Raw genomic sequence first — 24,422 nt, 5'->3', positions numbered from 1 at the left:
TTGTGAGTCCATCTCTAAAAGAAGTGCTTACACGATGCCATCACTAAGTCAAGTCTAGAATTATTTCATAGCTTTTCGTAAACAAAACGAAAAACTCCATACAGATGGCCACCTGGACACAAAATGAGCCGACAGGTGTCACCAAGCGCAGGCGTTGGAATCTGGAAGGTAAATCTAAGAGCCCTGAGCGATACAAGTTCATAATGTGGAGATGTACTCCCTTACAGATCGTGCCTCATTGAACAAACTTAAGCATCACATTGCCGAGGAGGGATGTCCCCAGATGCAATACGACCTGGCCAAGGAGTTACTCAATAATGCCATAGGTGAGTGTAGGGATTCGTAGGAGAGTTACAAGATAATGAAGATTGCCGTGTCCCTAGTAGAGCCCAATCTTGCCAAAGGCAATCAGAACCAGAAGGCCGTCAACTGGCTGGTGAGTGCCGCACACAATGGACACGAGGATGCGGCCAAGCTGCTCCGCCAGTGCTATAACGATGGCAGCGGTATTACGGCGGAGAATGCGGACGAAGTGCGTCGCTGCCTGGCCATGACTCCTGGCGAACGGGCGGCCAGAAAAGCAGCCCGGGAGCTTTTTGCCTGCCTATCAAATGGAAACGAGCATATAACGCCCAAGCAGCTGGAGCGCAAAATGCGGCGAATTTACAATCTGCAACGCAAGCGACGTCGACGCGACGATGACCGCTCCTCGTCGAGCAGCGAAGGAGAACAGGAGCCGGAGTGCGAACCCCTCGAGGATGTGCCCACTATTGACCTAGCCAATGTAGAGCGACGCCGCCTGATCACCGAAGCTCACCTCGTTTCGGCAGCTTCCAATTACAGTGCCGGTCAAATGCCCAGCGTTAATGATGCTCTCACATTATCCGTCCCGGATCCGAGGAGCTTGGACCATGTACCCTGCTTCTACCGCATGATCTTCCACCCGCTCATCTTCTTCACCCTCTTCTACCACCGATTGCTCAACTTGATTGTGTCCATACCCAACGTCATTCCGCTGAGTGTACGCTGCAGCGTGCTCGTCGCAATATCTTGGTGGAGCAGCCGACACATGCTGCCCCTGGTCAGCTATTACCTCAGTCTGGGCATCATGATCTGGGCCACGTGTAAGATGCTCAAAACCAAACAACAGTTCGTGGACTTCCGCATCTGGTCGGGACTGTTTCTCAGCTACGGGGATCAGAACATCGAGGCGGACATTGCGGAGCAGCGATTTTTACGCAACAATATGAAGCCGTACCTGTACTTCTTCTGTGCCTTCATTTGCAACCTGATCGTCTACCCGCTGGTTACAGACGCCTGGCTGCCACACTCGGAGCTGACTATTATCTCTGGAGCCTTCACCTTTATTACCATGTGCGTGTCTATGTACGCCTCCTCCCACCTACTGCCTGACTGGCTAGTGATAGTTTCCTTTGCCGTTAATGTGCTTGCCAAATATCCGTACGAAATGGACGAAGTTGTGTCCACTCGCTGGCGCTTTCTTGACCTTCGCGTACCTACCTTCTCATCGTTTGTCATTGGCAATGGGATTGAATTCTGCTTAAATTGCCGTACTGCCTTGTATCTCTTTATTCCTGTACTGCTAATTATGATGGCCAAGCGCACCCGTTGGCATGGTGTCTACACATTCCTCATCCCGCACTGTGTCACGCTCAGTTGGCTACAAGTGTGCATTGCCACTTCGCAAAGTTCCACCGTCTTTGGAGTGATGCGTGCAGCCCTCGGCTTGGCTGGAATTGTCTTGTTCCTCCCTCTGTTTGGAATAGTGGCACTGCTGGTGCCTGTCTTCGTGGCCATCGATAGCTTGGGACTGGCCAGTGAGCAGCTTAGGTGGGGCAGCACAGCTCTCGCGTGCGGGCTGGTTGTTGTCCTGTCCTGCATTTTGGCGCTAAACCGAGCCACCCAGAAATACATCACAATGCTGCAGGTAAGTGTTATCTGGGATAACCAAGTTTAAGGTGCTTTTTGTTCATATAATAACGAATAACCTTTCAGCTCATCATGGCGGTCACAACAGCGTGCTTGTTGGTCTTTCCCTATATGACCTCTAGCTTTAAGGATACGCCCCGCTTTAATGCCATGCCCAGAGTGGGTCTGCACTCGTTTACCGAGGCTAATACTCTGCCCTGGGATCGCTTTCATGCACTTTGTGCTCAACCTTTTTACGAGCAGCCGAACAAGATTAAGGCCCAGCTGCGTTGCTCCCATCTGAATGGAATGCCCGTGACATGGGAGGGCAGCGTCACCAAAGTGGAAATCTCTCGTGTGTCCAACTTTTTGGAGGATTTCATTGCCAACTATCTGCCCGTGTGGCTGGGCAGGATGCTGCGCTGCTTGCATGGCGAGAATATATCGCAGCACTTCAAATGCGATCCCACATTGGATGCCCAGTGCGAGGAGTGGAGGAGCGTAATCAAGACGTTTAACGAGCAGAGCGGTAGTTGCACACTGCAGCGTTGGAATCGCTACGAGTACGAGCTGCTGGTTAAGGTGGGCACCAAGAAGAGTGGCCGTCTTCTTGGCCGTTCCACCACCACAGATGTGATCCTACGAGCTCACCATGACTTTGGAAACTTCACACGACTGCTAAGCGAGGGCGATGTTGTACTATTCTACGGAACATTGCACAATTCTCGGCTTTTGGCTGACAACGTTCAGGTGAAGCTGAAAACCATCGAGTGTGTGGAGTGCCGGTCGCGGGATTTGGGTACTGCCAGCATCGAGCGAGTGGTAGCCGCTTCTCCCATGGATGCTCGCCTCCAAGATTTGATGAGAGGCATCAAATATTTGTTAAACGCTTTGTTGAATCCTTTAATTACATTCAAGTAATTTTCGTTCTATTAAAAGACTCACAGGAAATGAGTTACTTGGAAATCTATCTCATCCCATTTTATTGATTCAATAAAATATGTATTTATTTAAATAGGAAGGTGGTCCTTCTTTTTCGGCATTTATAAAATTATACTGGCGCTATATTGGTTCTTGATAATATACAAAGAACTTTATTAGTAAAGCTATATTTTATTATAAAATATGTACACGTTATTATTTGTTTAACTTTTTTGTATTTCGCTAGTTACATTATCAGAAGTTAACTGATCCACATTTTTGACATTGAAGTTGCCAAAGCTCCAAGTTAAGCCCCTTTTGTACATCTTGGGCGGGGATGCTAGCCAATTCGCAACAGGTGCTTTTGGGAAATCAAGACTTTCCAAGCTCTTCAACGAAGCATATTCAACATCCGGGTCCAAATTCAGTTCGACATGATTGTGCAGCTCACAAGGTTCCGTGCAGATAAACTTTTCGGGTGCGTTGATCAGGAACTGGACTCCATCGAGCAGGAGGTTTCTGTGGGCAGGATTATCCACTCCCATCATGACTAGATCGCTGACAACAATTAACTTGCAGCGGGAAATGCTGTCGTAGCCCCGTTCCAGGAATTTACTGGCGTACTTCTCCATGGTTAGCAGCACCAGCCACTCGCGTACAGCGTGTAGACACATCCTAGTCCTATTATTTAAAATTTTTAGATCTGTCAAGTTGTACACTTTGAAGTGCTGTTACTTTTGACAGCAGAGAACCGTTAAACTTTACCGGTTAGATATGGCATATATGGCATTCTCAATGATATATATAATTTTCTTTTGTTTTTAGTTGTTAAGAATAATAAATAATGAAATAATTCGGTTTAAAGTATTCTTATTAAACATAAGGGAGCTAACTTTTATAGTTAGTCAAGTACTAAATTTATAATAATACTTTTATGGGATTTAAAATTGTATTTTATTTGGATCATGCACCCCTGGAAATGCATCGATAAGTTATCGAGGCCAATCGACTACCGCCCACCACCAGCTCTCCGCGAACGTTATTTCTCTCCCCACACTTCGGTGCAAAGTGTATTTAAGTGGCCAGGCAGTCGGTGCTCGAGAACACACGCGTTTCACCCACCTGAGAGGGCTGCAGTTGTCTTGACGGGCGCGAAAGTAACAGATACCAAATAAGGAAAACACTTGTCACTATGATACCAACCATAACGAAGAAGTACCAGAACGTGGTGATTAGCACGGGCAACATCATCACCACCGAACTGGGACAGCGCAAATCGAATGAGGAGCTGTACGATGGCCTGAAGATAACGCTCCACACCGACCCGAGTGCAGAGCGCGTGGTTGTGGAGAAGGAGATCGACCAGCTGCACGGCCGAGTGCAGCGGGCCACCCAGGAGCTGACCACCCGTCTGACGGAGAATGGCCGGAATGAGATCAGTATCGGTGCCAAGATATTCCTCAATCGCCACTCCACGGAGTGTGTGAATCAGGCGGTGGAGGAGCTACTCAACATACTCAGTGTGACGCACGTGGACAATGTGGTGTTGGCCTACCACCCAAATGCGGTTGCCAGCGCAACGCCGGTGGCCACAACCAAATCGCCCTGTTCCGAGGGCTCCACCGTCAGCAAAGCTGCAAACTGGAGCCAGCGTAACGGAAAGGAAGGAGTGGCAGAGCTGAAGGAACTGTACCAAACACTGGAGCAGTATGCCCTCAAGCAGCAGATCACCCAGCTGGGCATTGCCGATCTGGATGCGGTAGCGCTGGAGGAGCTGCACAAGAGCGCCCAAGTGGCGCCCACCATTGCCCAGGTCAACCTGTCCACTTGCTGCGTGGTGCCACCGGAACTGCAGGAGTTCTGCACCGCTCACGACATCCAGCTGAACACGCACAGCGATCCCGAGCTCCTGCTGCCCGCAGAGCAGTTCGACGGACTGGCCCCAGGCTACACAATCGACTGGTCGCTGCGCTATCAGGTGCATGTCCGTTGCCGGGGCGTTCTCACCGCCAAGGGATACATCGTGGGAGCGTCAAGGTCGAGCGATTAGTTATTAGTAACACCCACATACAGATTCTAGGCTATAGTTTTAATGTTTGTAATGTATGCTGTGTACAGTGGTGTACTTATTGTTTGTTATACAAAACCCCGATTGAGGACTCAGAGCCGATCGATTCACTTTACTGTAAACGATTTTTAAATACTTATTCTGAACATAAAGCGTTTCAAAAACGACAATTGGCAATTGGCTATTGTGTGTCACTGGCTTTCAGCTGCTGGGGGTCAGCGATTTGAGCCCCAACCGGTTTGAATTCCTCAGTTACAAATTAAGTATACGTCCAGCTGGTGTAATTTATATGCTCTGGTCGCAGACGAGTACTCTTTGCGATTTCCTTGTACTGGCTTGTTATTTGCCCCACTAATCGCTGTCTAGGCCTCCGCTTCTGGTGGACTCAAATCTAATTAAAGGCAGACGCGTCTCGCCCGACGACCCATCCAGATCACGTGGCTGACCCGCTCGCCTGTCAGTACAACAATAATGGAATAAAAATAAAAAACATAAAAAAAAAAAAGCCCCGCAGTTGATTAGAATATTGTATACAATGGCAGATATATTAAATATATAACTGGTGATTTAGATGGTATCAGCATTAGCAAGGGTGCAACAAGCAAACACCGGCCATAAATAAATCCAGCAACAATAAATGGGTATAGTAACCAAAAAAAAGAAATAAAAAATTAAAAAAGAATGTGGAATCTGTCGGGTTGAAATTAACTAATCAGTAGGGAAAATTTACAGCGACCGTATACGACTTGAGTTAGTTAAGTTAAGATTCGAGATTTGAGATTTGAGTGAAGGCAATATGTCGGCAAGGCCTTTAAGTGGGACATTTAATTGACAAGTGGTGGAAGTTGGTGGACGAATGGTTTATAAATGAGCCTGGCCAGTGGGAAGGTGTAAGTTGGGTGAGAAACGGAACATGTAATTTGGGGCTAAAGTTCAAGAGCCATGTGGCCGATTCAAATGTATGTATCTTAATAAATGTATTTGAAATACACATATAAATGTATGGGAGTGTTGTGGCAAGGGAAATACAAATACAGCGCACACTTATCGCGCTGTTTCTCCCAACAGAATGACTTGTGTGTTTCAAAAATCCCCAATAGAAAGAGCGCAAGAGCACGGAGAGATAGCTGGAGCTGACTCAATATAACTTGTTTCCCGATCTTTACAGCTCCGGGCTCATTTCGTCACTAAATATGTGGTATCTATACATGCGATGCGATGACGCATTGGCCACCAAAATAAACATTAGCAACATGTTGCCTAAAACGTTTAAACATTGGAAAGAAACCTCTGGAATACAATCAAACCGCTGGACATTATCTGGCCAACTGAGGAAATTCTACAGCTATTGCGGGCGTAATCAGCTCGTTATCATTAATAGCCATTTTTTCCATTATTTAAGTCAGAATCGCATCCGAGTGCAGTGTCGTTTGATAAGCCGTGCGCCCCACAGGGCGTATACGTAACGCGGGCATTATAAAATACGTTCACTATTAAATGCGACCCATCATTATGTTCCGGCTGACTTACTCAGAATGATTTTGCACTTTAGGCTGTATGTCTCATATATTTATCTGGATTCCAGAACTTTCCACAAGCCGTCATTAGAAAAAGGAAAACAAACGATTGGGATTACACCATAACAATTGTTGAGTCTTTATTAAGTTAATTAAATATTCTTTGAATGCTTCGTACCCACACATTATCCTTACCATAGCTAGTTGCCCGCACTTGTAGCTCCATATTCGGAGTGCATCGTAAATATTTAGGGCCATTAACACTCGATAAATGTACACAGGTAGTCGATAATGAGTTACACTTGATAAGTTTCATCTTCTATAGATATATCTAATTGCAGGAATTATCTACGCTGATGTATTATTCATGTTCATATGCGGAAAGACTCGTTCAATGCTTTTGGTTACATTTACATTTCGCATTTTTGTGGGCCATTAACAATTAGCTACATCTACAATTAGATTGCATCGTAAAAACTAATCTCACTGAATCTCAATTCAAAATAATACTCTGTATAATTTCGCTCCATTCGGAAATCAAACGCTCTTTTTTTATTTTTGGGGACGGACGCTCTGACAATTGAAATCGTTTAATTGGCATTCCGAATTAACAAACTGAAACTGGCCACTCAGTTTGGAACTTGTTTACATTCGTTGTTGTTCGTTCGACCATTCTGGGGACCATTCGATTCAAATCGAATCGAGGCATCTGAAACCGGGCTGTGAACGCAAGGGGGTCAGGTCAATATCTTGGGTATCTTTTGTGGTCAGAACTTAACTACGTTCGTTGCTGTTTGTCGAGCCCTAGGACTGGTAAACCATAGAGTAAAAAATGTATCAAAATCGCCCCTCGACGCCATCTCAAAAACAAGAAAAAAACGTACAAAAATCGTTTGTTGGTCGTAGACATCATAAATAGTTCGATATCTGTGTTATGGACTCTGTGTTGCACATTCTTTTAAAGTAAGTGTTCTTGTCTAGTTTCTCATAAGATTCAAAATGTATACTGTTCACGACCTGCGACTCCAATCTAAATTCGACTTGTCGTCCAATGGAAATAAGTTCAAGTTAATTGGGACATTATGAGCTTGACAATGAAACTGCTTCTTTGTCTACCGGTTCACAACAATATACGCGTATCTGAAGAATTTCATCTAATTTACTTATGGTATTTCCTATTGAGAGAGTACAGAGTAGAGTAGTTATTTATAGACACATACGACTTTGCACATTGAGATAGCCACGTTAATAGTACTGTTTCTAAGTGGGGCCAACAGTTAGATTTGATTGTGGAAATGGATTAGGGAAATAGGATGATCAAGTATAGGAATCTCGGCGAGCCAATTGCTGAGTGGAGTAGATTGGGTTCGGGCTTGGAAATATCATTGTTACAATTAAGAAATACAAACATTGGAGTTTTAATTTGCAGTTGCCTATAATTTTTTTTTCAACATTCAGTTGTGCCAATATATTTTTAAAAAATATCTTCCGGTTTTGTTATCATATTTGTTGCGGTGATTTTTTGTACATACTAAGCAATTGATTACAGCTAAATTATTTGTTTAATCCGATGGAATTGCAATTTTCAAGAACACACACACATGAAAGACATCAAGAGTGACACTTAAAATGCGTATTGACATCTGTTCTTTAAGTTTCGCCATCGATTTGATTTGGTTTTGTGTTCCGTATTAACCGATTTACCGATTTAACATTTAGATCAAAAAATGTGCCCCTAAAAAATGCCACAAAAATACAATCAAAACATTTGTTTACTAAACTACAATACATACAATAAAATACATTGATGCACGCATAATATTTATATAACATTCATACATACTACTTATGTACGGGCGTAACCTTCAATACTCTAGAACAACTAACAACAATCTTTTTTTCGTTAATTCCGATTCGTGTGTGTGTTTGCCTGGGTAATGTTGAATGTATAACTACTGAAAATATAATACCATTTCAATTACAATTTCATCAGTTTGCCATTGCAGCATACATAAGTAATTCAGTCTAATTCTGGAATTGGTCAATGATCATTGCCCTGGAGAGGGTGGAAGGAGTTGGAAATGGTGGGTGATTGGATGAACCCAAAAACAAAAGCATAACTAAATTTAACAAGAATCGTAACGGCTAATACGATAATACCGGCTAGCCGAAAAATCTCAAAAGTTTCAAAAACAAAATCAAAGGTGTGTGAAACAAATTACGTTTGCCTACTTTCGGGCACCTATATCTTAAGTTTTTAAATCTCTACAGATCTTCTTGTCGCCGCTAACGCTATAGCGTGTTTCATTCCTTCGATGCTTCTCCCATTCCAGTGAGATTTGAGTCCGATTGCTCAAATCAAATGCGATTTCCGATTGGAGTGTTCGATGGCCGCCAGCAACTCATGCTTCTTCCGAACGTACAAACGACCTTTCTTCCACGGATTCTGCAGTTGTAGCGGCTTGAAGTCATCGCGCAGACAGCGTTCTCTTGCTCCAATCACTGCCACCAGGCAAAAGTTCTCTAGCATCTCGGGTCCATAGATGGGGCCATTGTTCCCCTTGAGAACGACGGCCATGTTGAGTTGCTTCACCACCAGGTTGATTACTTCGCGGGCCGTCGTCTTTGGTGTTACGTGAATCTTTAAGCTGGTTCCACTGGCCAGACCCGTACTGTAGGCGGTATAGACTTGAATAATCCCCGATGTTTGTTCTGCATTGAGACTGGAACAGCTGGCCGAATCCTCTTCGCTGCTCTGCCGTGACAAGCTCTTCATCGATGAGGCCTTCGAAGTACTGGCTACCGGCTCCTCGCCACCCACAGCTCGTAGTTCAGCTAGCGTGCTTTTCAAATAGGGTCCACCCTCGCGCAGGTTTGCACTCGATGCTGCTTTAGTCGCTGGCTTCAGAGGTTTGTGCTCCAAATCCGTTGCGAAGGCTCCGTTGCCGCTTCTCAGGGACACACTGGACCCCGCCAGGTATGGAGCCGAGTTAGAGCTGTGCACCGTAATCAAGGGATTGGTATGAGAAGCGATGTTAGAGCTGGTTCGTTTGCGTTGCGCAGCCACCGCTTGCGAGTGTCGCAGTGCATCCGCCAGAGTGTCATCGGAACGAGAAGGCGGAATGGCAAACACACTGTTTGTGCTATTTCCATCTGAGGCTGAATCCACGGCAGAGTAGAAGCTCCGGGACGTGTAGGTAGAGCTCATGGAGTCGCCACTGTTCTTCCTAAATGATACTTCAGAGCAAATCGAGCCCGCATATTCGCTGATGTTGGAAACTTGTAAGAGTTGCTGTTGTTGCGTTTGCTGCTGCGGCTGCTGCTGTGTAGGAACTTGTTTGGTCGCAGGTTCCACTGGCGTGATAGCACTCAGTTCCAGATTCTGTTCAGACTTGGAGTGCTCCGGCTTGTTCTGCGATTGATCTTCACTAGTTCCCGGACCCGGCCAACTGCCTCTTCCCTGGCCCGTCTTGGAGAACTTGCTCTCGCGGATGGGCAGCTGCAGTAGCTGTTTGTTTGCGGAACCTCCAGCCGATGTTGCTACCGATTCATCCTGTCTTTGCTGTGCAAAATCCAGAATCTCTCGCATAGCCAACGAGGGTTGGGCGTTTTTATTCCGCGCATATGCCACCACATCCATTAGCCATCGTACACTTTTCCACACAATTGTAAGACTCGCACTGAGCTCCTGCAGCGTAGCCAAGCGTTCCTTGGCCGCCTGCAGTTCGCTGCTGGAGAATGCCTCGCGTAGCGAATGTGTGGCCAGTGCAGTATCCAATTCAAGGATGCAAGATAAACGGGCGTATTTCTGAATGATGGCCGGCTGATAAGTGCGCAGGTGAATCATCTCAAAGGCCTGGATACTCAAACTGGCCAAGTCATCCCTCTGGAGCAGTAACTCAGACTGGCCGGGCACAGCGCATGAGGACTCGGCGGATGGACACACCACGAGGAAACTAATGTCTGGACTGTGCTCAATCACCTCGACATCATACAGTCGGTGGGTGGTTGCATCAGCGATTTTGATGTTCATGCTGGCAAATAGTTTGTGCATTGCATTGGTGAGATCGTATAAAAATAGGCGCTGCACCTCCGTAGTTGCTGTTCCACCGGATGCTCCATCTCCTCCTTGAGCGCTGAAGTCCAACGGCAGGCGTAGCGGATCGCTACTGCAACGATGAAGCACTTGCCACTCCTCGGCCGTTATGTGGCTGTTTTCGCGCACCTTGCAGTGGGGCAACACATTCGGCGTTTTCACGGGCACTACCACCTGAATCTGGTCCATGGAGCATTGCATCTTTAGGTAGCCCAGGTAAAGACCGGGCTCCAAACGCTGCAGCGCCGCCTGTTGATAGTGCAATTGATCTCCAATCGAGGAGATGAGCAGCTCGTTAATAGTGTAGTCCTCGTGTAGAGCTCCTAGCTTCTTTTGCAGCTTGCTGACTGGCACCCATCTAGAGTTTAGAATGGAGACGGCCTTTTGGCTCTTAACAGATTGCACACAGGTTAGGACCACAGTGCCCTGAGCATCCCGCAGTGGTTTATAGTAAAGCTGGCCCAAATCCGTTATGCCCAGGGCCGATTGCATCTGACAGACGGCTGATAGAAGCTTGGTGCGGAAGTGAACAGCGGAGGTAAGATTGCGCTCCATATCGGAACGTAGGGACTTAACATCCTCCCAAGTGCAGGCCACTTTCATGAGCCAGTAGTAATCCATGTGCAGAGCACTGGGATAGGATTCATCCACCTCGATGACCGGTGGAAAGTCTTCGCTGGTGACCAGTACTTTATCATCGCAATGAATAATACAAGAGAAGTAAATGCCGCTGTTTAAGAAAATAAATAAATAGTAAGTAAATTCTAAATCGGAATTTCCATTATTTCATACCGTCTTAGTGTCTTTTGGAACTTGGTGGTCACCGAGAACAACTGCTTTATGGTAGTCTTCTTTTTGGGATTGCGTCGTTGGGCGCTCGCGGGATCCAAAGTCAACTCGGATACGTCGGCGGGTCTTGCCAATCGCACGGCGGTAAATAGATTGTCCAGGATTCGGTGACGACCCACGAATCGGTCCTCTCGATTGTCTAAATCCCGCCAAGCTGCACAGCAGACTTGAGTTAAGCAAGGTGTCTATTTGAATATTAGCTTCTACTTACTTGAGGGCACCACGCTAGCCGGCACAGAGGTTCGATAGGCTCCCCATCCCTTCACATTGCCGCACGCGGCTCGCAGGAAGTAGCGACGACCCTGGGTGAGGCCCGATATGTGACACTGGGCGCCCATCGTGCCGTGGAAGCTGATCCACTCCAGCAGCTCACTCTCGCCCACAACGTTGTTGAAATCCGCGCGGGTTGACCATTGTACTGTAAAAAACCAAAGTGTTAAGGTAACATCTAATAAAATTGCATATAAATGCTAAAAGCCAAATGTTCATCTCTTAAAACCTTTGTGATGGATGTGTTTCAATTTGTTGTTACCATTCTGGTGAAGCGGGTATGCGGGTAAAATTAGACAGACAACGCGAATCGAATCCAGAACCACATTCTAACCGCAACATGGCAGCCCAACCACAATCACAGGTCCCATGCCACTGCCTTTGCCACTCGACGTTCCTGCGGCTTACCTTTGAATTTCGTACCGATGGCTCCCTCGAAGGGCTCTAGGATTTGGACGCTGATGGAATTGTCGCCAGTGACGTCGACGACCACGGAGGCGGGTGCATCTGGCGGCCTGGCCTGATCCCAACCGAGCTGCAGGCGCCGCAGTCCCTTAACACGGCGCTCCCAGATGCCTATCTGTTTCTCCACCTCGCTACCCGTGCAGCCAGTTACCGATGCGCTTGAATTGCCTGCAGGGAACGAGTTTAGATTCTGATTAAGTGCACTCTCCAATTGACTCGACGACCACTCACCAATTATGATGCTCGAGATGGAGGGACGCGATGCAAACACCGGCGGGCAGAGACCCTCCGGACCACTTAGATCGTGAATTCTCGACTCGGCGTCCTTGAGCAAGCCGTTCAGCTTGGTGCCAATGGTGTCCACAGAAACTGCGAATTGAGATTGATCGATGAAAAGAACAGTCGAAAGGCGAATCACAAGGCACTTACACTGAGAGCCCTCCACTGCGCCGTGCTGAAGCAGCATCCTGGTCATGGAGCGGTTATTGCTCAACACCGCCAAGTCCAAAGCAGATAGGCCATCGTTATTGATGCTGAAAAGGATTAGGTATATCAGTTACGATATGTCCAGCTTAAGTTGGAATGATCTAAGCTCACCTGTTCACATCTACGTCGGTGGACTCCAGAATAGTGCGCGCCTTCTCCAGGTGGCCATGCTCCACTGCCGAGAACAGAGCTGTGAAGAAATAAATCAAGTAAGTACACAGCGGTAACTTCTTTCCAAACTTAGCAACAAGCTTAAGAAGATTAGAAACGGTGGCGATGCGTGCCATGTATGTGGATAGGATTTGTGGGTCATACCATGCAGATGCAGATTGTTCTGCGTCAGTTTGTCCAGCTGGGCTTGGGCCAACTTCAGCTGTTTCTTGGACATTTTGCTGGTCCGCGGATGAGGTGTGTTTCCCGGTATTTTACTGCGCAGCTGTATCGGCTGCCTGTGCACCGAAAGTTGGCCATTCGCCGAGGCATTCTCATCACCCAGTGGTGGTGAATCCAATTCCGATGAGCCTGTCTCATCGTGATCATCCCGTAGTTTCGCATTTTTGGGCTGCGAGTGCCGCGAAATGCACAGTTGCGATTGGGAATTCGATTGGGAATCGGTACGTGAGTGGGGCAGAAGGAATTCCATTTCCTTGAGATCCTGGGAGTGGCAGGAGATGGCTGTCCGTATCTTGGCTACTGCCGCATGCTGCGTCAACTGCTCCGACCAGCGACTGGTGGACAGCAATGGGGCCGGATAATAGGTGGGATAGTTGTCCTGGTTGTTATTGATGCCGCCACTGGGATTAACCACCTTCTCCCGCAGCCTGACACTATCGATGTCACCGTCACGTTTATCTTGCGGCAATATGTTGTCTGTGCGAGTATCATGATTTGTGTTGAATACAAATAAAGAAAGGAAATCAAATTAAATGCAAAAGTGAAAATCAAATAAAGGATATATGGAAATAAAACGCAGATGTGTGTGTGTGCATATATTTACAATGGCAAATGACCAGGAGCACCACGTTGCGTGTGTGTGTGTGTGGAAATGTAATTTAATTACAGTAATTGTCGTTTCTGCTTGCGATTAATTAAATATTAAACATTAATGACGTTCACTCCTATTCATAGCCGCTATTATTTTCTATGCAATTGGGAATGCCGTTGCCTATGACCAAAGCCAATTAAATTAATTATGCACAAACCGTTGTGGATGCAAGCCATGTGTGTGTTTTAGAGCATGTGTGTGTTGTAGTGTGTAAGTATGTGGTATCCGTGAAGCAGCCAACCCACCTGGACCCGAATTAACAAACCCACCCACCATTAACCCACCCACGGGCAGTCGGTGAACCCAACCAGCCACCCAGCAATTTTCATTCAATTGACTTTAATTCCAGCAGATATATGGTTTGTTGTGTGAGCAAGCATTTACGATGATATGATGTGGCTCAGTTTTTTAATTACCCCTCATGGGGGCTTCTTCATCCACTATATGTAGATATGTGTATATACGGGTTAAGGGCAGCCAGAGAATTGCCGATCTCTTACCATCGATGGCATAGTGGCTGTGGCGACGTTGCTGTTGCGCCGCTGCTGGCGATGTTGATGGTGACGATGATGTGGAGGTGGCTGTGGATCTGGCGGTGGCGGTGGCCCGATGCGGGGACACTTTCAATTGACAGAACCTGGTCAGCTCGTTGAGCGTGTGAAACGATTTCTGGCGGACGAAGACCGCCGGAGAACGCAGACAGCTGCTCATCGGTAGCTTCTGCGGCATATTGGAGAGCTTAGTGCTATCGCTGTGGTAGCATCTGCAAGAGCACACAACATTATCGACCCGATTTGGTCATGGATTAGGCCAGTTTAGTACTGTCTTCACATGTGTGCAGCCTGCTTTATATACTCATATGCACATGCATGTGTATCTATGTATTCATGCACACTCGTAAAATGAATATTCATCATCCTAGTCTCGAACCTCGAATCTCCCACCAGTTTTACGGGTTTCGCCGATGGTTGTAAACAAATGGAATGCATGGCAAAGACATATGCAAACGAGTTACCAAGAAAAATCGCTGTGTGATGTAATGATAAAGCACGGGAATATCTGCCCTGGGAAACCCTACCCTTGAAATAGACCCACAGCTGCCTTTTCATTCATATGACACAGGCCATTTGGCATCGGTCATTGACCCACTTGCAGGGCATAAAAATCTTGATTGATGGGCAATAAAAAAGTTTGGCAAAACACAAACAAAGCCATCGAAACATAACTGAGACAAACACAACCTTCCACTGAATCACTGTTTTAGTCGTTTCCGAAGCTATCCCCAAATCTGAGTTTTATTAGCTAGAAGAAAATGCACGACGAACGCATTTTGCTCAAATAAAATGCATTTTAAAGCGATGCATACACTTTTAAGAGGATACGAAATTCTTTAGTAAAGCTTCTCAAGAATAGTTGAAAAACAATCTGTGTTTCCTGTAGGTTTCCTCAGGTAATAACATCCTCGTCACCATTTCATTTTTTATAGGATTTAAGAGGCACCTACAAAGAATTCAGGTAGAAAATCGGCTTCGATAAAAAATAAGCATTCCTTTGTATCCGCTTTCTGTTGTTTGGTTTCCCAAGCAGATTTGATTCACTCGACCAGCAACGTTTTTAAGGTAGAACGACATTCACTTTCGTCTTGAAGAGATTTTAGCTACACTAGTTCTTCAAATGTCAAATTTGTTTAAATGGCTTCATGAATGACGCTGATTCTTAACTAAACCGAGAGTAGATGACCTGAGTCACAACAATCTTAATCACAACGATTTCAAATTTATAAACCACTTTGCACCAATAACAATATGCAATCACACTGCTGAGATCTTTGAAATATTCAAATTGAAGGGCGTAAAGGACACCTACGGCTGTTCAGGTAGGGCATCGGCTTCCGAATCGTGGCCGTGCGCATTCGCGTCGTTCCATAGATGCCCTGCTGGGCATGTCGAGTGATGTCCGCCAGCACGCCACTGGATTCCTCGCCACTCAAGGTCTTCTCCAGATCCGAGTCGAGTGTGGCTTTTGGTGCGAGTTCTGTCCGGCAGTAGCTCTCGGGGATCTGGAGCAGCTTGCAAGCCTTACGGGGCAGCTTTGCGCCCACTGGCAAGGTGGACATAAGCCTTTCGATGCCCAGTTCATCGTGGTTACAGGAATCGGAGTTCATCGTTCTTTGCAGCGGCACAAATTCGTTCTTGCCCTTCACTTTGGTGGTCAGAACAGCCACTGCATCCAGATCGCCCAGCATGCGTAGTGCCTTGGCCGCTTTGCTTTTGTCCAAGGTGGCCGATCCTCGCGAGCTGCGATAGCGCATGTGCAGCTGGGTGCGCAGCTTAAAGGGAGACTGCATCGGCAGGGCGGGACTGTGCAGCTTGTTTTTTAGCCGCCGTAGGGAGGAACGGACCGAATGAGAGCGTCGCAGGGCGGGCAGCGAGTCCTCGCTCTCATTGTCCTTCCGCGGTGTCATTATGTCTGCCGCCGCCGCCTCCTGCTGATCCTTGAACTTGGCATACGAACTGAGAGCCTTGCGACGCTCCATTGGTTAGCACTCTACTTTTTGTTTTGGTTTTTTAACACGACTTTTCTTTTGTTTTAGTTTTCACTGGGCGACATGTCCTCCATATGGCGAGGTTTTCCGCTTTTCGATCGATTGGATTTTCCGTTGTGCGCGTCGCGTGGTTCAAACTCAAACTGAGAGCAGACAAGAGAAGTGGACGTGATTCAGAAGCAATTTTACAGCCCGCAGGCTCTCTGGATCGCAGGCTCTCTCTGGTCCTGTTTATTCCTGACGATCTCTCACTTTACAGTTGAGGTCAGCTAAATAGCACTCAGTTGTTAGTTCCCACTAATAAACCCTAGAATTCCTGCACGCAATTCGCATGATAAAATTCAACTTGGCAAACCTAAACATCAGGCAATCAGTATGTTTATATGATAACCATTAAGACCAATGCTAAAGCTAAGATACGCATGTGCCATTCGTTACAATTTAACTTGGCTGACCTGAACATCAGTGATTACCCACTGATAAGAGCAACTATTTTCTTGAAAAAAGATTAGGGCCGATTAGATAAGCATAATTGATCACATAATTAAATTGACTCGTGTTTAGTGTGCTATAATAGATTTGCAAAATTTACCCAATGCAACTCCTATTATACTGCCCGCATCTGTATTTCAAAGTACTTCCTATAAAGAGGGTCGCTTTGGTACCTCAATGCTCTCTCTCTCTCGCTCACTGAGTTCCCAACGCGCTACCTACCCTCCAAATGTTGTTTTCAGGAAATATCAATCTACTTGATCCCTGTTTACTGGGCTTCGCGCTTTTGGTTTAATTTTAGACTGGGTCCGCATTTACATACAGATACCTCCTACCTATACCTATACCTGCCTTACAACTCGCCTAAGCTGTCGCGGTTCCCGAAAATCCTTAGGATGCCTTTGTTCTCCATCCGCGAGGGTGAGCGGGTGTCGTAAAATCAATTATCGGGTATTTCGAGCGTCGCGAAGCAAGAACAAATCAGCTGTGGTCCTTGGAGGACAAATGCATCGCTGTCGTCGAGTCCTGGCCCCGATTTATCGATGTGTGTCTACACCTAAGGGCACATGTAGGTGTTGTCGTCGCCCCGAGCAATGAAGACAAATGGAATAAATGAAATTTACGTCGCGTCTAGGAGTCGTCGAAAGTCAGTCCCTGATTAGCCTCACAAAATGGAAAACTAATTGGAACACCGAAATCGAAAGACCCACACGAGACTTCGAGTATGTGCCCCCAATCGCAGCGAAACTGGTTTCATTTTTCAAATTGCTTCCATCTTGTACATTCATATATACGTGTGTGTTTTGGTTTGAATCCCATTTGTTTGCTAATTTTAGACAACAATGTCCCCATGTGGATGAGTGTCGCACGCTCGTTTTGGTCCACCTGTCAACAGCCCCTTAGTTCCTCGAAAATGCTGAGAGCTATTGTGACTCGGATATCATCTATTAATATTTAAACGTTGGGCGAGGTCAGTGACGAAGGGCGTTTTTGTGGTGACTCAGGCCAGCCTCTGACTTAGATTGGGATTGAAGCTCTGGTTTGGTAAACATTTCTACATTGATTCACCACCCGATTGAATAGTAACACCTTTGGCATTTGTTAGCAACAATCTTATTCTTAACTAAATTAATGTGTACCTTTAAATGCAATATAATAAGTGGGTTGCCGTTTTATGATACAGTCGTTTGCTGATTATTTTCTTTGCTTTAAGCACAGACTAATATTTGATGAACGTGTATTATATTTCAAAATATAGTATGGTATTATCCACCGTGAGAAAACTTTTGCTACCCTAATTAAGTAATTTGCAGTTTCAAGAAATGTATAAGGTTAAATTTAAAGCAAAATTCCAATTATGAATCATAACAAACTCATAGAAAATGGTTTCTTAAATAAAAGCGAATTTGCCTAGGGCTATTTAAGTGATAAAATCAGGGAGTTAACTTTGCCCCTGCCCCCTCAAATCAAACTAAACTGTCAATTGGGGGTGTGCAATAAATAAAATTTGCTGACCCATAAACTTGAAAAAAGCGAGAGTGACACTAACGAAAAAATGCTGGAGATGGAACTGAAAGCCGTGACTTGATGCCCTGGGCACTCGGTTTTGCAATTGCAGGATAATAAAATTTATGAAGCTACGCCGCACGAAATTGCCCAACATAAATCACGGCGAACGTTCTCGACGACAGCTTCGTTGGGAATGGGATCCAATGATGTGAGAGGACGGGATGGAGGTCATCGAATCCTCTGGCCACCCAAATCCTCTCGGGTAGACAAAACAACATAATCCACTTAATGGAGACGACAAGGGAGTCCCGATAATGGGAGTCGTCGTCTCTCCTTTCTGGAAAACCCCGTAAATTATGCAGAATTTATCTTACATTCTGTGCTGTCATAATTGTCAAATCTACCACACATTTAGCAAACTTACGAGGGGAAGACAAGTTGCCAAGCAGCCAAGCGAGTGAGCAGCCCAGCATTTTCGACTTAATTTAAATAAATTTGCCGCTTCCTCAATAAAAGCAGCTTTGAGAACGCTGAATGTGCCTCGTTCTGGAGTCTCGAGTTGGAAATGAGGAAAAGGCCAGTGAAGGCAGAAGGCAGCAGCAAGGCGCAAACAAAAAGCATATTTTATATGACTCTGATTTCGAGTGCAAATCGCATTATGAGAAGTTCAGCGGAAACGCTAATTGAATTTAAGTAACCATACCCCCTCTCTCAAAGGCATTTCTGCGTATAAATGGTGGCAGCAGGCGGGTAAGTGGAGCTTTCAACTTGACCTTTGTCTCTGCAATCAGCAAACGCATTTAATTCTATTGGTTTACTGTGCCAAATCACGAAACTAATGTATTCATATTAATCAGATATGCAAATTGGACCCTCGTCGCTATCACAGTTACCAAATGAAAGAAGAAAAAAAGCACTCTCTTGGTCAAAAAAGTCCCAGCCAAAATGGCAATAAACGTTTCGACCGGGTCACTCGGACTCGCCGCCCAACTTCCTGGCCCATTTTTGCCCCGACCATCTTCCGCCCGATGCGCTGTGGAAACAAACACAAACCAATAAGCCAGCATTTAAAATTATGTAAATCCAGCGCGATTTGCACAAAGTTTTTGCCGTTGACTATTTTTTTTTTTGGGTTTTCTGTGGGATTTCTCTTCTTTTTTTTTCTTCGTGCGGGTCAAGGCGCAAATCTGTCGTGCATAAAGGGATCTCGTTTTTTTGCGTAGATTTGTACTTTTTTTGGGTTTTTGGACTTTTGGCCTGCAAATTGAAAAGTTTATGCGGGATATGGGACTGGAGTTCGAGGGAAAGGGAGTGCACTATTAACATGGTCTAAATACGCACACAGCAAAAGTTTCAGAATCAACACAGAACTTTTAACTTTCTAATTTTAAAGCCCTTAAGTCAATTGTGGTTTTGCATCGTATTTATTTCAGCATGTTTTTTTGAAAAGCCACTCGTGCTTTGAAAATTTCATTTGGAGCTATGCTCGAGAACGTGGCACAATACCTTCCAATAAAGTATTCGTGTCTCTCCTTTTAAGGAATTGGCATTTCTCCCGATTTTTGCGAGGTAATAAAGAGCCACTTTGTTCACGTTATTACATTTTCTAAATGAAACTTCCTCGTAAAAATGGGTATTGCGTTTCATTCACGATTCGCAAAATTTTTGGCCTTGTTACAAATTTCTCGAGAGACCAAGTTTAGCCTGTAAGAAAGCTCAATCGGCACATTTGGGTCACTCACTACCAATACAAGTGTGTGTCCCACTGCCTGTTCGTGTGACCTTTGCGGGCATTAAGTTCAAAAGTCGCACAAGTTTTCTCTGCGGCTGCCACAGAGCATTTGACATATGTGCCGCCCGTAGCCCATAGCCCTTCATTTGCATTCTTCTATGTGTATCTGTAGCTGTATCTGTATCTGTATCAGTATTTGTATCTACAAACTGTGTATATCCGCCCAGTTGCCGTGTTTGGGGGATTCGGAATCGGAATCGGATTGGGATTGGGGCTGGTATTGGGGGTCGCCGTGTGGGTTTTACGTGCTCATTGCGTTCTTTGACAAACGTGACAAACGCAACTTCAATTCAGCCGTCGAAGATATGTAGAGAATCACAGCTATAACGACAACGACAACGGCAAGCATTCCATTTATATTGTTTGATATAAAAGTCTTTTGATTGATTTCGCTTTGCTTATCTGCTTTGTAAAGCGATTGCCATGAGAACACACATAGAAACCGAATGGGAATTGCCATAGACATAGCTTTACTAACCGGTGGATAACCTAGGGTCAGGCGGGTTAGGAACTGAAAGAGTTAGGGCAGTTGGGGGGCCAACTGAAGACCATTATGGTGTTACAGTTTGCACGACTCGTTGGTCGCGTTGTTCGACATTTGAAAATCGATGCGAAGGCCTTTAAAGAGATGCTCCTATTACAGGCAGGGCTTTAAAAAATTAGCATTTCTGGGAACTTAATGACTCAGGCGTGGGTGCTGGCGTTCTGGATCCGAGGCTAATGAAGGCATTGAATGGACGTTTTTGGAAAAGACTGAGAATTGTCATACGACAGAGCTCCCCCTTTGTTTTCGAACTCTAGAGCCACATATAAAAGCGGTTCTTATTCAAATTTCGTTACCGCACAAGTCACGCTATTTCCCCATTTCGCTAAAGAGCGCTTCAAATCACACATTCTACCTTAATCATGGGGAACACACCTATGGGATTGGGGGTTCTCCACCTTATCTGCAGACATACTTATTGTACAATACACATTGACGACAACTGATATCTTTGCCCGCTTGTTGTTTCGTTGCCTTCCAATGTTTGTTTTTCAGCCATGAGCTGCGCAAGTTTTTGAGCTGCCAAAACCAGCAAATGCGATAACTATAAGATGGGCGGAGGAAGCGGTGGAGGGCTATACAAAAGTAAACAAACTTAAGGCATTGGTAAAAGTTGCCAGCAATGTGCCACAACAAATTTTACGATGAATTCTTTTTAATCAAACATTTAAAACTTTTTAATAAGTGCACAACTCCAAATAAAATAGAATAGCGAAGGCAAGCGCAAACATAAACTTTGGCCTGCGGGGTGTTCTTAAGTGCTTGGGGTCGCTACTTCTTCCCAACCCCACCAACATCCACTTTACAGGTGACTATGGATCACGGAACTTCTCTGCACTGGGAGAAATTGCATCCCATCTTTTATATAAAAAAATGTATATAGCAAAAAATCGATAATGTTGAATATCAGACGAAAATCCCTTCAAAAAATTATTTCCCCAATTATGATACATTTTTTCAGTGCACAGTTCTTGTTCATTCTTTACAGCAACTAACTATTATTCTTGTTTTATTGTTGTTGTTATATTATTATTGTTTTTGTACTACTTTGTGGCTGAAAGGTAAACTCATACATTCGTTTTTGAACATTATGTGCGGAATCATTGGAGGGTTTACGGTTTTGCTTTGCTAAACGAACCAAGATAGAAACAATGGCTAAATACAACCGTTGAAATATTAATGGTCAGCATGAACTTCGGCTTGAATTGCTAGCAAAGTGGGTGGAAAATGGAAAATGGGAAAATGGAACTTGGTGGCCTAGGAAAATTGCGTGCTGAGCCAAATTTGCAGCTGTCAGCGGCAGAAAGTGCAGTAAACAAACCGCAAGGCACAACATGCACGTTGGGAAAACGCAGTTGGAAATGAAAAACTTAGCTGGCGAGATATTTTTTTTTATAATGCTGGGTTTTTTTCCAACTAACGGATGAAACATTTTCCTTTTCAGACGCCGACAACTTTGACTTTCCTGCGGTGTGAATAAACCTTGGTTAACAAAAGCCAAGACGACGCAAAAATGTTGCAATAGTTGAAGTTTTTCATGTCGTTGCATATTTTTCAACCCTCCCCTTCAACCCCCTCAACCATCACTCAAAAAACAACAACAAAGAGGCTGCCTTTGTGTAAGAGTGTGTGTCTCTGGTTTGGGTGTGTTTGTGTGTGTGCTAAAGGTGAAGTATGTGTGCGTTGCTTACCTGTTCATTGTGCGGAGAGCGTATTTAAAATTGCTGCACAAACCACTTTAATGAAAACGTCGACTGTGAAAACAACACAACAAATGTGACAACAACAAAGATCAGTCGGCTTGCAAAAAGCTTTTTACAGTTGCAGTTCCTTGTGGCTGTGTGTGTGCGAGCAAGAGAGGAGCTTACACAGAGAGAAAACCTTTCGGTTTTAGCTTGAATACAACTTTAAACTACAAAAAAATTTTACTGACAGCATACATTTAATTTAATTATGCTGTTTATTTCAAAGATTATTTTAAATTTAATTTGTGAGATGCATTCATGATTTTACATAATTGACACTAATTTTCATTGTGTTAATGCACCAAATTGATAATAATTTGTATTTTGTTGGAGTGTAAATAATTATGTTGCATCAAGAAGGGGGCGGCGTGCAGTGAAGAAGAAGACGCATCAGAAGGGAGACATTTTGATAGACACGTGAGTAAATTGCTCTCGCCTGCTCCCCGTTCCCTTTTCTCTTGCCGTCCCTCTCTGCCGCAAAAGCAAAAGTTCACTTTCGCTGCCCCCTCTCTTTATTTTTGCCTGAGCAATTGTTGTTGTGGCGGCTCCCACAAAGTTGGACATGCAATCCAATTACCGTTAGAGCACAACTGTCTCCCAGCAAATTGCAGTTTTTACTGGCACGTAATATTTAATTAACATTGCTAATAAACACACACTACGAATTTCTCTTTGCCCCGCGGCTGTTTTTGTGTGTATTTTTTTAAATACTGTTTTGACTTTAACGTTTCTTTTTTTAACGAAAGCGACGCCTTTAGTTTTTTGACACTTCTTTAGCAGCACACACACACACTTTTCGTTGGCTCTCTCTTTTTTAACAGGTAACACCAACAAACTGATCTCTCCCTCTCTCGCATCACTCACACAGCGACACAGCAAACAGGTAGCGCGTATATGCACATACACTTACACACACGCAGGCGCAGCAATCGAAGCAGAAACAAAACGCAAAGAGACGCGTTTTTTCATTTGCGCAATTTTTTAAATTCACCAGAAATCCGGGATCTTATTCAGCACTTTCAAACAAAAAACAGAACATCCATCTATTGGATTTGGATTATAATCAAGGGATTCACCAATTGGAGCGCTCGTTTTTTTTCAAAACAGTAACGATCGTGGAAGAAATTCTTATTCGCGACGCCGACAAGCAGTGCGCTCTCCGCTCAAAAGACGATCGCTGACTGAGAAATGAGAAAAGCAAGTTGCCTTTCAGTTGTTGCGCCTGCGATCGTGATCGTGGGGAATAATAGTTGTTGTCTGCCGGCGTCGCAGTCGGCGTTTGCGTTGGCGTTGGCGTTAGCGTTGGCCGTTAATGGTCAGCGCTTCACAGTTAATCGCTGGTCTCCAAGAAGACGCCATTTTGGTGGTATAAAACTAGCTAGAAACGTGTAAAGATCTAGCTATTTTGTATGTTTTCCAGGCGAAGTGGTCAGCACTGGAGGTTACTCTTTTGTGGCGCTGCAACTTGTAAGCTTCTCTGCTGGGGGCAGCGATAAAGCGGAATTGTGAATGGGAGAGAAGAGGCATGCGCTCAGAAAGTCTATTTCTTGCTATCGCAGCAAAAGCATATTCCATTGGGGGTTTTGAAAGGAAGCTCGGCTTTATTAAATCTTTTATCACAGGCAATTCCTCGAAGAAGCCGATAAATGCAGTTACACAGTAAAAATTACTATTAATTGATCAATTGTGAAACGAGAAATGCTATCTGGAAAATACTTAATTGTAATTTGCTTTACAGCTTTGCCCCATTACTTTACTAAAATGAACTGGATAATTGCAGTGACATCATATCTTATTTGAAGCCTACTTGTGTGTGCCTATTTCTCAATATGTAACTATAATCCGTTGGGTTTACTGATTTGTTTTAATCGTAGCCTTGTTCCGGCTTTTCATTTCTTCTACTCCGATAGGCTGTGCTCTGAAGTGCACTTCCAGGAAAAGTTTAGGGAAGCCGCTATGAGCATTTTGAACAACTTTTGGTTTTATCCTGGTTACCATTTCAACGGATTGAACCACGAAGCACTACCTGAAAAGTTTTCACCTTTTGCTTGTTGAGTATTTTAAGGCCTTGAAAGTTGGTTTTCATCGACGTCTATGCTAATGTTTCACATTTAAACAAAGTTTGTGCAGATTCTCTAGTTCGCTGCAT

General features: G+C 44.8%; 4 protein-coding genes across 11 annotated transcripts in view; 2 read left to right on the top strand and 2 right to left on the bottom strand.

The window, feature by feature from the left end:
- The first annotated feature begins 32 nt into the window (after positions 1–32).
- On the top strand, positions 33–2,944 carry LOC120453012 (wolframin). 2 transcript variants are annotated; one of them, XM_039637528.2, is made up of 4 exons: positions 33–168; positions 228–326; positions 387–1,948; positions 2,017–2,944. In XM_039637528.2, exons 1-4 carry the CDS (start codon positions 105–107, stop codon positions 2,848–2,850), a joined length of 2,559 nt encoding a protein of 852 aa, XP_039493462.1. In that variant the 5' UTR covers positions 33–104; the 3' UTR covers positions 2,851–2,944. The 2 variants fall into 2 exon arrangements, with proteins under 2 accessions (XP_039493462.1, XP_039493461.1); XM_039637527.2 differs by having other exon boundaries at positions 384–1,948.
- Positions 2,945–3,000: 56 nt separating this feature from the next.
- On the bottom strand, positions 3,001–3,622 carry LOC120453052. Its single transcript, XM_039637573.1, has one exon. It carries the CDS (start codon positions 3,522–3,524, stop codon positions 3,075–3,077), a length of 450 nt encoding a protein of 149 aa, XP_039493507.1. The 5' UTR covers positions 3,525–3,622; the 3' UTR covers positions 3,001–3,074.
- A 252-nt stretch (positions 3,623–3,874) lies between these two features.
- On the top strand, positions 3,875–5,088 carry LOC120453051 (glutamate--cysteine ligase regulatory subunit). The gene has a single exon (XM_039637572.2). The coding sequence runs from the start codon at positions 4,043–4,045 to the stop codon at positions 4,898–4,900; it is 858 nt and encodes a 285-aa protein (XP_039493506.1). The 5' UTR covers positions 3,875–4,042; the 3' UTR covers positions 4,901–5,088.
- A 1,460-nt stretch (positions 5,089–6,548) lies between these two features.
- LOC120451248 overlaps positions 6,549–24,422 on the bottom strand; it is a 32,706-nt gene continuing 14,832 nt past the window's right edge. The window contains exons 1-10 of one of the 7 annotated variants that reach the window (XM_039634769.2): positions 23,178–23,431; positions 22,220–22,282; positions 12,917–13,471; positions 12,713–12,791; positions 12,545–12,648; positions 12,347–12,484; positions 12,059–12,283; positions 11,592–11,798; positions 11,324–11,534; positions 6,553–11,261 (exon numbers count right to left, since the gene is read on the bottom strand). In XM_039634769.2, coding sequence (XP_039490703.1) covers positions 8,789–11,261; positions 11,324–11,534; positions 11,592–11,798; positions 12,059–12,283; positions 12,347–12,484; positions 12,545–12,648; positions 12,713–12,791; positions 12,917–13,244 — 3,765 coding nt within the window. In that variant the 5' untranslated portion in view covers positions 13,245–13,471; positions 22,220–22,282; positions 23,178–23,431 and the 3' untranslated portion in view covers positions 6,553–8,788. Of the gene's footprint in view, positions 11,262–11,323; positions 11,535–11,591; positions 11,799–12,058; positions 12,284–12,346; positions 12,485–12,544; positions 12,649–12,712; positions 12,792–12,916; positions 13,472–14,146; positions 14,391–15,512; positions 16,344–22,219; positions 22,291–23,177; positions 23,432–24,422 lie in introns of those variants that run through there. The other 6 variants (XM_039634768.2, XM_039634765.2, XM_039634767.2 and 3 more) reach the window with 6 other exon arrangements.

Source organism: Drosophila santomea, chromosome 3R (genome assembly GCF_016746245.2).
Source record: "Drosophila santomea strain STO CAGO 1482 chromosome 3R, Prin_Dsan_1.1, whole genome shotgun sequence".
Classification (NCBI taxonomy): Eukaryota; Metazoa; Arthropoda; class Insecta; order Diptera; family Drosophilidae; genus Drosophila; species Drosophila santomea.
The sequence above is the reverse complement of the archived record's forward strand: the minus strand, read 5'-3'. Positions and strand labels throughout refer to the sequence as shown.

What these genes read in the sequence shown, in the direction of transcription:
- LOC120453051 (XM_039637572.2), top strand. Translation starts at nt 4,043, where the DNA reads ATGATACCAACCATAACGAAGAAGTACCAGAACGTGGTGATTAGCACG.
- LOC120453052 (XM_039637573.1), bottom strand. Translation starts at nt 3,524, where the DNA reads ATGTGTCTACACGCTGTACGCGAGTGGCTGGTGCTGCTAACCATGGAG.
- LOC120453012 (XM_039637527.2), top strand. Translation starts at nt 105, where the DNA reads ATGGCCACCTGGACACAAAATGAGCCGACAGGTGTCACCAAGCGCAGG. An exon ending in CAGGCGTTGGAATCTGGAAG is followed by an intron (nt 169 to 227) that starts GTAAATCTAAGA and finishes ACTCCCTTACAG; the next exon opens with ATCGTGCCTCATTGAACAAA. An exon ending in GTTACTCAATAATGCCATAG is followed by an intron (nt 327 to 383) that starts GTGAGTGTAGGG and finishes CCGTGTCCCTAG; the next exon opens with TAGAGCCCAATCTTGCCAAA.